At 38.0% G+C, this 12203-nt stretch overlaps 1 protein-coding gene across 1 annotated transcript in view; it reads left to right on the top strand.

Moving 5' to 3' along the window:
• Window positions 1–684: 684 nt before the first annotated feature.
• Window positions 685–12203, top strand: part of Vps13D (vacuolar protein sorting 13D) — an 866734-nt gene continuing 855215 nt past the window's right edge. The window contains 1 exon segment of the mRNA XM_068226303.1: window positions 685–1083. Coding sequence (XP_068082404.1) covers window positions 987–1083 — 97 coding nt within the window. The 5' untranslated portion in view covers window positions 685–986.

Here is a 12203-nt window from a genome sequence, read left to right as displayed (position 1 = left end):
ATTATTATTATTATTATTATTATTATTATTATTATTATTATTATTATTATTATTATTATTATTATTATTATTATTATTATTATTATTATTACGCCACTCTCCAGCACAAGGGGGACAACTCCAGCAAATATACTTTGGAAGAAAGTGATCTCTATCTCCTATGTAATTGGACATCTTTAATAGTTAATTTAATTGCAATAATAACTTGAGAACAAGTGTACATGGGCATATGTAAGCTACTTTCCGGTGTATTGAAATTTCTAGTCCTTCCTTGTTCTTTCTTCGTTAATAGGAGAAACCACATCCAAACACTACGCAGGTATTCAGCGTTGTGCCACACAGTAGTTTGCCGAAAAATTAAAGTGAAATGTACGTAAAAACAACATAAACCAAAACTACACATAGCACCGTAACAGATATGTTTACAATAGATCTATAGTGACGTAATATGGCGGCGGCCGCACGTTTTTTGCTTCACTAGCACCAATTTGCTATATAATCATACTCTGTACCGACCAAAGTATATGTGTCTCTCCCGACACTGCCAAACGTTGATCATATCGTTATTGTGTGTGATAGCAGTGACTGTTTTTTTCAAATAACGTTCAACCAATAACCGGTTCCGATATAGTGCTCTTTTACACTATTCTTTGGTTATGTTTGTTCGCGATTGTAAGTTGTCAGTGTTGCGCAGAAAGTTTTGTTGTGAAATGTTGTGAAACTTTATGTTGTCATCATACAGGTGGTCGCGATCTTTAATATAAATGAGATATTTTTTCAGAATTTGCATAGGAAACTCCCTTCCCATGTTTAACTTGTATAAGACTCCTGTCGAAAACTTGTTCACAAGAGGTCCATAACCTCACTTCTGGAAGATTGTAACGAGTTATGATTCTTGTTTTCTCAAAGAAATATCTTTCAAATCAAATATCTCCAAGTATGAGGTTGTGCTGATGTTTACTCGAATTAGTGTCCGATAAAGAAGAATGTTGGAAGGGCTTGTTGCATGGGTGTTAAACAACTACTTGGGAAAGTATGTTGAAAACTTGAACACTCATCAACTAAGCATTGCTCTCTTGCAAGGTAAACATAATTTTATTCAGTATTTGAGTAGGCCTACTGTTTGATATTAACCTATAGCTTCCTGGTTTCCTTAGCAAAATGTTAATAGGCACGTAATAGCCGGGGTACTCTTCAGATTTCTCTGTTACATCTGTAGGGTATGTAATTATGTAGATATGAAAGTCCTTTCCAGTGAGCTCCAGTTGCACTATATTATTTCATATTCATCTCCCGTCTTTTCTACCACTACATCAGGATATTATCAAGCATCGAATATGATTGTACCATTTACTCACGCTGAAATATTTTTCATATATTCTCGGTAATTTGACAATATTTGATACATTCTGAAGTATATGCAATTTGTCACTTTACAGCTTTCATAAAATGCTGTTTTGATCCCTTTTTTGACTGGGCAGTTATCATTTAAAAGTACATGCCCCTAAATGCTCTGTGAGTAGTGTAGACCTTCAGTCCTAATTTTAGTAAGATTTCTCATATTTGGTAGTTATACTTTTCATTGTGAGAAGTATATTCTGCCTCAAAAAAAATATTAAATGCAAAGCTTGCAAAATACATACATAATATTAATTAGGTATGAACATTGTTCATATTGAAATAAAATTTAAAGGCCTACCTGTTTTTGTATTATCTGACCTGGAAATAAGAACTCTATTTTAACACTTTCTGGTGTGCAGATTAATAAAGTAAACTAACTGATCTCCTCTGTTATTAATTTTTTTTGGTAATACCATGTTTCCACACCTGTGGGATTTGTTTTTCTGGCCATATCAATAATATAAGGTGAGCGAGTAAACATGGTAGCCTAAGCAAGCTGTATGAAATGCCCCGGTAGACCAATCTGGTTTTTAAATTTGAGGAAAAATGTTGGTTTGGTGAAGTTTGTCTTTTTTTTTTTTTTTTTTTTTTCCTTCTCACTATAACTTACTATGCCCATTTAGTCATTTTTTAATGATCCCTAATATCACACACACAGTAGAATCCTTTTTTGGAGATTATATTGATCTTAGTTATTCTAGGCATATATGGCTATACTTTCTCATATTATAGCCTTAACGTAAATATGTAGTTCAGTGTATTATTATTATTGACTTATTTCCTTTAATTTCATGTGGAACATAGGGCCTCATTATTATTATTATTATTATTATTATTATTATTATTATTATTACTAATATTATTATTAAGATCTTTTAAGCTAAATTCAACAGAATTATGGTTCTGCAGTTGGAATAAATTAGCTGATCTCCTTTGTTATAAATTGTTTGGGTAATTCAAAGTTGCCAGGCATTCCAACCAGCCTTAGGGCTGAAGACTGAACATACACATAGGCCTACAGTTTACAATGCGTTGCAACATATTATCATTCATTAAAAAGAATGCTCCAACCTTCTTCACGGGATGATGCACTTCTTTTTGTGAGTTTCACTCCTGGTAAATGAGTAACAATGTTGTGGGTTCAAGTACGTGAGCTTTTAAGAGGAGGAAGTTTTGTCCATTTTGTAACACCATCCGTTGCTGTTATGGTCTGTCTCACTGTTACAGTCTACTTCTTCACTAAAACCTCTTTCTCTTCCACAGACTGTAAAAGAGATAACACCCTTGCCTCATGCTCTTCATAACTCATTTCAGCGATAAGGAATTGACTGAATGAATTCTAACATGATTACACAACTAACTCAATGGATACACTCAACACTGCTGCTGGTGTACTTCCAACAAACGGGACTGGCGGCACGGGGTTAAACGAGACATTTTATTGCACCACTTGACAATATAATCCATCTCTCTAAGAATGAATACCCTCCACTACAATGACACTGACCTCAGACAAAAAGCGAGGAATGGGGAGAGAGGTATGTGGCAGCCAAGATCTCTAAGGGCATTTGAACAAAAGAAATTTGCACCAGGTCACAAAAGACCCTGCGCCACCACTCCCGTGTTAAGGTGTTCTTAAAATGTTCTTTTCTTATCTTTATAAAGAGTCATTTCTTCTGACAAAATGTTCCCATCTGCATCCTTGAAAATTGAATTTTTGGTCGATATTCTTATTTATTCTCAGGGATTTTCTTGTAAAACTTTATTAGTAGTGTTTTCCAGCTCTTCCTTTTAATTTCCGGCAATAACCTACCTGGTAGCAGTTATGCATTTCTACTTAGCCTATATTTTTTGTCATTAGCACATTTCAGCCTAGCTCTCTTTCCTCCTTTTCTGTTTCTCTGTTGGTGCATTGATGTTGACAGAAGTAATATTTTGTAGAATTTTCCCCACAGCACTAAATATTAACCACTCGTCATTTCTCATTCGTCCTCCCTCTCCCGATAGTTCTTGTATGTAGGTAAGAATGGCTTCTATAAAGACAGCCATTCATCTTCCACATGGTTTCAGTTCTCATGTTCTCGGAATTCGTTTTCAAGGTACTTTTTATATGATATTCTTGTTTATTGCTGAAGTCTTATACTCCCCAGCATTCTACTTCCTTACATTCTCTTGTTTTTCTTTGGCTTCAGTACTGTATCTGTTCCTTGCCTCATTTGTGCCCCCATGAGATTATTGTGTGAAACGGAACTAGCACCTCATTACGTTCATATGTACTGTCTAGATGTGGTCCATCATTTAGATATCAAAACATAATCCATCTGATCACATATTTTTGTACCAGGTATTTTCCACATTTCTTTGGATATCATTTTGTGTGGAAACAGGTTTTATTACTATTGTGAGGTTAGTAATACTGGTAGCTGCAAACATTCAAATCATCCAGTAAGATAACTGCATCAAATTTAAGAATTTTGTAACATACCGCATGCAACCCCTGATAAAATGAGTCAACATTTTCTTTTGTTGATGCATCGATATTGACAAATGTAATATTTTGTAGAATTTTCATTTAATTCCTTTCAAATGTATGATTGGACATGGTGGAAAAACCAGGAATTAGTTGGTACAAACTGCCTGACACAAGAAAATATATTGCTCTCATTCCTTATGCTTCGTAATTTCCAGAAAAGTAGATTGTGTGGGCCCTCTTTGTTTTCCTTATTCTACCTTTCTTTTCCATCTGATCTCATGAACAGCAACCAGGTCTATTCCCATGTCAGTTTCTTTCAATTTCTTTTGCTGGGGAATTCATAACACTGTAGCCTACTGTAACACAGTTCTCTTCCTCCTTCCGTCACCCTTGTCCAGGGAGTTCTGGGTCCTTATATTCGAAATACCAGATTTATTTTTGCATACCTTATCAGTTATCAGACATCTGAATACATCCCTTCTTCTTTATCTTGGCTTGCAATAAGACCTACAGATGTTTTTCATGCATGTTTTTGACCATTTAGATGACGAGCAGTCAGCAGAACTAGTCATCCATTTTATGAGGGATAGTGGCCGGTTTTATCATGTAGAAAAGTGAGTTTTCTATCTGCTTTTAATATTTATCTGTTGACTCTGTTTTTTTTTTTTTAGTTAGGCTCATTCAAGAGTATTTTAATGTGTTTTTAACTTTTCACTTGAATGATATATATGATTTCACTTCAAGGCAATGACTTATTCTATTTTAAACTAATAGGGGGGCCGATGACCTTCGATATTAGATCCCTTTAAACAACAAGCATCATCATAATCTAATAGTATATCATTTTATAAGAAAGTAAGGCATTGCAAATTAGATCAACTGATTATTTTAAATTCACAAAAAAATTTCACCATCATTTGTTTTAAATTGTAGTTAGTGGATACATTTTAAAATTTTAATTACATTTCTTTTCACTTGTACCATTAGGGGCTGATAACCTAGATGCCCCTTTAAACAGCAAGCATCATCCATGATCTTGACCATTTCTGATGATGTAATTCAGATACAAAGAACTGGTTATAAATCAGACTAGATTAGGTATACGGTTGGTTGGTTGGTTGGTTGGTTGGTTGGTTGGTTGGTTAGTTAGTTCAGGTTTCTCAAAGATGTGAGCTGCCACAATGGACAGTGCATAACCATATATATTGACACTTTGCACATTCAACTATAAATTACACCTGAAAAGGCTTCCTCAGTTGAAGTCTAGAAGACAATAGCAGAGATATAATGAAGAAAAAGAAACTGTAATGTAAATTTGTAACAGGACATCAACAACAAAATCATCAATGTGTGTCCATTCTGCAATGCTGCGTATCAAGGAAAGTAGAGGCTATGTCTCAGTATTCTTATAGAACCTCTGAGAGCGGAGATGATAGTTGAATTAAGCACCGTTTCAAGGATCTGTCTGCAACTTCCTGAAGAAAAAAATTGAAGAAAGATCATTAATACTGTCCATGGCCCTCAATTAGATTGAATTGTCTAGTATGTACACTGGCGGAAAAAAATATCCAAACACCAAGAAGGGGTTGTGCTAGATTAACGAATGTTGATAGGTGTGTTTATACATCTGAAGGATGACGTTGCACATCAGGTTTGCTTTAAATACAGGCTGTACTGTGCGGGAGCGTTAGTTACCTGTGAGATTGGACTGAGTGACTGCTAGTGGGTCAAGAATGTCTTTACGACAACAAAGAGGCCAGTATCAAACAGCTCACTGCGGTTGAACGAGGCCGTATAATAGGGCTACGTGAAGGTGGATTTCTCTCCCACGCTATTGCAGAACGACTTTGCTGGAATGTTTTCACTGTGCATGCGTGCTGGCAGCAATGGTCACGAGAAGGTACGCTCGCAAGAAGACCGAGCTCCGGGTGTGCCCATGGCACCACCGAGAGGGAGAACCGCTGTATTAGGTGTATGGCTGTGGGTCATTGGACTGTGTCTGCAGCAGCAGTTCGAGCGGCAGTAGCACCACAGTGATGCAACAAACTGTTCAAAGTCTGTTACTTGAAGGACAGCTCCGAGCCAGACGCCCTGCGATGTGCATTCCAATTACCTCAAACCACCACCGTCTGCAACTTCAATGGTATCAAGCGAGAGCTCATTGGATGATTGAGTGGAGGTCCGTTGTGTATTCCGATGAAAGCCAGTTCTGCCATGGTGCCAGTCATGGCCGTGTCTTGGTTAGGAGGAGGCCAGGTGAGCGCCTGCATTCCACCTGCCTGCGGCGTCAACACACTGGATCTGTACCAGGAGTTCTGGTCTGGAGAGCAATTTCCTATGACAGCAGGAGCACTCTCGTGGTTGTCCCATTCACTCTGACTGCAGATGTGTACGTCCGTCTGGTGATTCGACCTGTTGTGCTGCCATTCATGAACAGCATTCCCGGGGGTGTTTTACAACAGGATAATGCACGCCCCCATGCAGCTGTTGTAACCCAACGTGCTCTACAGAGTGTCGACATGTTGCCTTGGCCTGCTCGATCCCCCGATCTTTCCTCTCGAACAAGTATTGGATATCATTGGACAACAACTCTAGTGTCATCCACAACCGGCATTGACCGACCAAGTCCAACAGGCATGGAACCCCATCCCACAAGCTGACATCCAGCACCTGTACAACACAATGCATGCACGTTTGCATGCCTGCATTCAACAGTCAGGCGATTACATGGTTAGTAATGTACCAGCATGGCACATTTGCGTTGGCTTTTCTCGCGCGGATATTAACCTGTAGTCTTGTACCTTTAATCAATTAAATATGTTGTGTCGACAAATATATTGCCGAAAGTTCCGCATTCTACATTCCTTATTTAATGGTATTTGGATATTTTTTCTGCCAGTGTATATCTAATGTTATAGTTCCATCATCTACCCCCATATTTCTGCTCCATACAGTAACTTCGTTTTAACTACCGGTACTGAATTAAATACATTTTTCTGAACTTTATATTCATTGTTCAGCATCTTTTTGTCCAGTATTGTTATAATAGCCAGAACACTTACTCCCTTCATTTTGCTCTATGTATCTGTTCTATCCATCTGCCATTGCTGCTTATGAACGGCCCTAGGTATTACATTTTTTTTAACAACTTCTAATTTTGTCTTATCCACCTACTACTCTTCACTTTTTGAGAGTTTGTCACCGATTTTACACACCATAACTCTCGTTTTCTGTGGATGATTTTTAGATTCCACACTTTACGATAATTTACTATCCCATTAATACTATTTTGCATTTTGACAGGTGTTAATGTGAGCAGCAGGATATCGTTTACGAGAATCAGACTCGAAATATCTTGGTTCAGAAGACATGGAGTTACTCCTTTCTCAAAGCCTTCTGAATGGAAAATATCATTAGTAAATAATAAAAAATAAAAAACTCTGGCGAGTTGGTTAGAGGCGCGTGTCTGTGAGTTTGCGTCCGAGAGATAGTGGGTTCGAATCCCACTGTCGGCAGCCCTGAAGATTGTTTTCCATAGTTTCCCATTTTCACACCAGGCAAATGCTGGGGCTGTACCTTAATTGAGGCCACGGCCGCTTCCTTCCAACTCCTAGTCCTAGGCCTTCCCTATCCTATCGTTGCCATAAGACCTATCTGTGTCGGTGCGACGTAAAGCCATTAGCAAAAAATAAAAAAGACAATATTGGTGATAATTTGTGACCTTGTTTGAGACCCAGCTTTGAAAATATCTCTCCCACTATCTTTCAGTTTGATAGAACATTTAAATTCCTCATACGTATTTTCAGTTGCTCTTATCTTCCTTGATATTCCACTCTGACTCAACCCATAGACGACAGCCCGTGTACTCACCGAGTAAAAACCTTTCTCTAAATCGATTGCCATGAAGTACTATTGGCCTCTTTTCTTCTTCATGTATTAATCCATTATTGTTTTAACAGCCATTATGTTATCACTTGTCCCAATTCCCTTACTGAATCCTGATTGGAGTCACGACAGGACAGAGATTAGCGCAGGCACTATTTCTCGCGTGACATTTTGAGACATCTCAAGAGGGTTGTCCCTGCATTGTGTGGTGAGCAGCGTGTCGCAGGTCTACATGTAGACGGAGCTGAATATTGTTTGTGCCGAGTATGCGAATACCCAACCACAGGTCTACTATTCTGTAAATATGTGTCAACAAGCGACTAGGGCATTCATTTCTTTCATTTCCTTATTTCATGGTGTTTGGATATTTTTTCCCGCTAGTGTACTTCATTGCCACATTCATCGTTGTAGGAGCAGAACAGTTTCATTAGTCAGTTTCTTCACAACAGTAGTTTTGTACAAGGTAAATTCACCAGCATTGTGCTGACCCTCCCTTCAACCTGGAGGATCAGGGCTTCACTTTTAACTTGGGCCATCACTTAAGATCTCTCCAGTTTGGGTGGCCTTACCAAGAGCTTAGTTCCCACCAGCGTGGCTCTCTGGATCATTTGGTTACACAACCCTTGTCACTTGCATAAAATCTATAACTGTTAGGTTCTTCAGTCTGTCAAAACTAATTTATGATTAACTGAAATTAAAAGAATACCTGAAAGAGAAACCATTTAAAAACGGATTATACCTAAAAAAGAAACAACTTATCTATCCTCTAGAAAACTACATTTCAGTCTAATTGAGAAGCATGGATGATACTCGTACACTTAATCTTGTCTGATTATTTATAACCACTTATTTTGTAGATATCATTTGGTCTTAAATGAAGCTTGTTCCTTCCCATTGCTACTCTTCTGTCAAATGGTTTCTTTTTCAGGCATTTTGTAAATTTTATTTAATCATAAATTAGTTTCAACAGACTGAAAAACATAACAGTTATACATTAACTAAGCTGAAACTGAAAAGAAATGGCTTCCACTATAACAAACATGCGCAAAAGACATTCACAATATTGTAATACCTTTGATAGGGCATAATCGTGTTACACATATGTTAAATTTCATATTAGACATAAATGCCTCAAAAGATATCAATTTTTGAGCTTCAAATATTCACACAACCATATCCATGTAATTATCTAGCTAAAGAACTGGTTGTAGAAGTTTCTGATGTCTTGCCTTCAGAATTACGTGTGTGTCAGCCTTATGGTAATTTTTGGGACTGCATAGCTTGTAACTGATTGTATCTTTTATATCAGAAATGTATGAAAAATATATCATACAGCTAAATTCTGCACCTATATCCGTCAAGTCACTGGGAGATATAGATATTGATTACCATAGGGAACCTGAAATATTTGTTATGAATGAGTAAATTTAATACTGATATAGTTGGTCCGTTATTGGACATTAGAAATTTTCTAGCTAACTCATTCCTGGTTGCCAGCATTTCGCCCCAGTGTGCTACATTGGGCTCATCAGTTGGTAAATAGCACACCTACCAAGACACATGGCTAGTGCATACCGTGGAGGCCACTGAGTAGGCTACTTGGAGCCACGGCAGTGCCAGTGCACTATGAGAGACTTTGTTTCATTTTCAAAAATTGATGCCTGCCTGGCTGTCAGATGATATAGATGTTGATTCCCATAGGGAACTTGAAATATTTGTTCCGAATGAGTAAATTTATAGCCTATAGGCCTACCCGTATAGTTGGTCCATTACTGGATATTGTAAATTTTCCAGCTAACTCATTCCTGTTTGCCAGTGTTTTGCCTCAGTGTGCTACCTTGGCAACCAGGAATGAGTTAGCTGGTAAATTTATAATGTCCAATAAGGGACCAACTATATTGGTATTATAAGTCACTGGAATCAAATCAGGTGATTTACATCAAGGTCATCCCATGGTCATTGGAGTTTTACCTTACTCGCAGTAGAATAATGATGGAATGATTCTTTGTACAAAGTTCCATAACATCTCACTCATTTGTAAACCCTCAAATTGTCAGTTACACACATTTGTATCTGAATACATTTCTGTCTTCTTGCTTCCAGTAAGACCTACAGATGTCTTTTATGTGTTCTTGGCCATTTCTGATGATGAAATTCATATACCAAGAACTTGTGGTAAATAATCAGATAATATATGGTGTACAATTATTTGAATTACTCGCTCCTCCATTAGATGAATTGTGCAGTATTTTATACATGGAAAATAGCTCATTATTTGAAGTGGTAAGAAAATATTTTTCTGATGTCCATTGCTTTATATATTCTGTGATCTGAGCACCTGCCCAGGCAGTCTGACATAATTAGCAATGTAGTGTATATGGTGTATTTATGAAGAGTTTTTGCGTGTCTACAGTAAGTAATTTTATGAATGAGAAATTTGCTTTTCTGTGGTGAGGTATGTACGATATGGGAGAAATTTATGTAGAAGTTGCGTTTGAACTTCATAGCGGAATATGCTACACTCGTTTGCAAATGAAATTGGGCATGGTGAATGAATCGTGCGAGTTGAATGCTAGGGACTTTACGTCGCACCGACACAGATAGGTCTATTTACTTAAAAATTGGTAAATTAGGTCAAGACCGGTTTCGACCCCTAAGGGATCATCTTCTGTTGACATACATATAAAAAAATATACAGAAACATCACATGTAAAATATTAATCTTTTAGTTAATTCAATTGAGTCAAAAAAAATTTTTTTTGTGTGTTTAGAATGTTGGTGGGTACATCTTAGTTTGAAAACATGTGTGTGAGATTTATAGGCCCACTATGTCTAAATTATTGCGTATATAGGTCCTATACTTCTTTACATACAGTGTCAAAATGATTACATTCAATATAATTTATCTGTTTCATGAAAACACTGGCAAATTGCTTACTGAAATGGTAAAGTGTTTACATTTTTAGTTTAAAAGTACATGTTGTTTGTTACATGTTGTCATATTTCTTTGATATCAATTGAATTAACTAAAAGATAAATATTTTACATGTGATGTTTTTGTATATATCTTTTTTTATATGTATGTCAACTGAAGATGATCCCTTAGGGGTCGAAACCGGTCTTGACTTAATTTACCAATTTTGAAGTAAAAGAATCTGTGTATTGATAAGGTGGTGACTTTTAAATTATCTTTATACTGTGACAGATAAGTCTTACGGCGACGATGGGATAGGAAAGGCCTAGGAGTTGGAAGGAAGCGGCCGTGGCCTTAATTAAGGTATAGCCCCAGCATTTGCCTGGTGTGAAAATGGGAAACCACGGAAAACCATTTTCAGGGCTGCCGATAGTGGGATTCGAACCTACTATCTCCCGGATGCAAGCTCACAGCCGCGCGCCTCTACGCGCACGGCCAACTCGCCCGGTGCGAGTAGAATGAAGGTTGCCCCACAGTATTGTCATTTACTTATATCCCATTTGCATTTAATGCTAATTGCTTGTACAAAAGTGCCAATAGGAGATGTAGGACCTATATGTCCCTCCCTCATTAATAGATGCAAGACACTAAAATAAGTTCTTGGTAACAGTGTGAGCGAGAGAGGTAAGTTAAATGAGCACACAGCATTCGACTAGCCTTTGACCAACTAGATGAGTTTGAGAGAGGCTGCATCGTCAGACTCAGTGGGGAAGGTTGAATGTTTTGGAGCTTTGCTTACCACTTAAAACGTTCTGACTACCCTGTGCATCGGTGTTGGACACTGTGGAAACGAGAGTAACACACACATCAAGAGGGCTTGAGTTGATCGTGGCAAACCACCAGCTGGGAGGATTGTTTCATTGTGCGATAGGCTGTAAGCACTCCATGGACGTCACTGTGCACTGTGCACCAGAGACATGTCGTGGCAGCTGGGAATACACCTGTGTCCACTATTACCGTATCCAGGTGGCTAGCACAGCAGGCTCTGTCATCACAGCGTCCCTTACGATGTCTACCATTACAGCCTGATCATCGCCGAGCACATTTGAACTTCTGCCAGGAACGAGCAGGGTGGCAGCTTGTAGATTGGTGATGGAGGTGTTCAGCGATGAATCACAGTTACAGACGACCAACGAATTTGAGTTTGGAGATGTACTAATTTCAATATAAGTAGCCCGTTATTGGAGTTCCTTATAGGAATTGAAATTATATCGTCCGGAGATGTCCTGGCGAACATAGTGATCTATGCTTCATTGCAGAGCAGCACATCACCCGCACGAGATGTGTCGTGGTGTAGGGTCCTGTTTCATGTGATTCCCACTCCTCACTGATGGTGATTGATGGAACCCTGACGATGTGGCGATATGTCCAGAAAATTCTACGACCATGTATGCTTCCCCTGCTGGTGCAGCCTGACAATGCTTTTTTCCAGCAGCGTTTATTTATTTATTTATTTATTTATTTAATTAA

The sequence above is a fragment of the Anabrus simplex genome, chromosome 2, assembly GCF_040414725.1.
Source record: "Anabrus simplex isolate iqAnaSimp1 chromosome 2, ASM4041472v1, whole genome shotgun sequence".
NCBI classification, from domain to species: domain Eukaryota; kingdom Metazoa; phylum Arthropoda; class Insecta; order Orthoptera; family Tettigoniidae; genus Anabrus; species Anabrus simplex.
The sequence above is the reverse complement of the archived record's forward strand: the minus strand, read 5'-3'. Positions and strand labels throughout refer to the sequence as shown.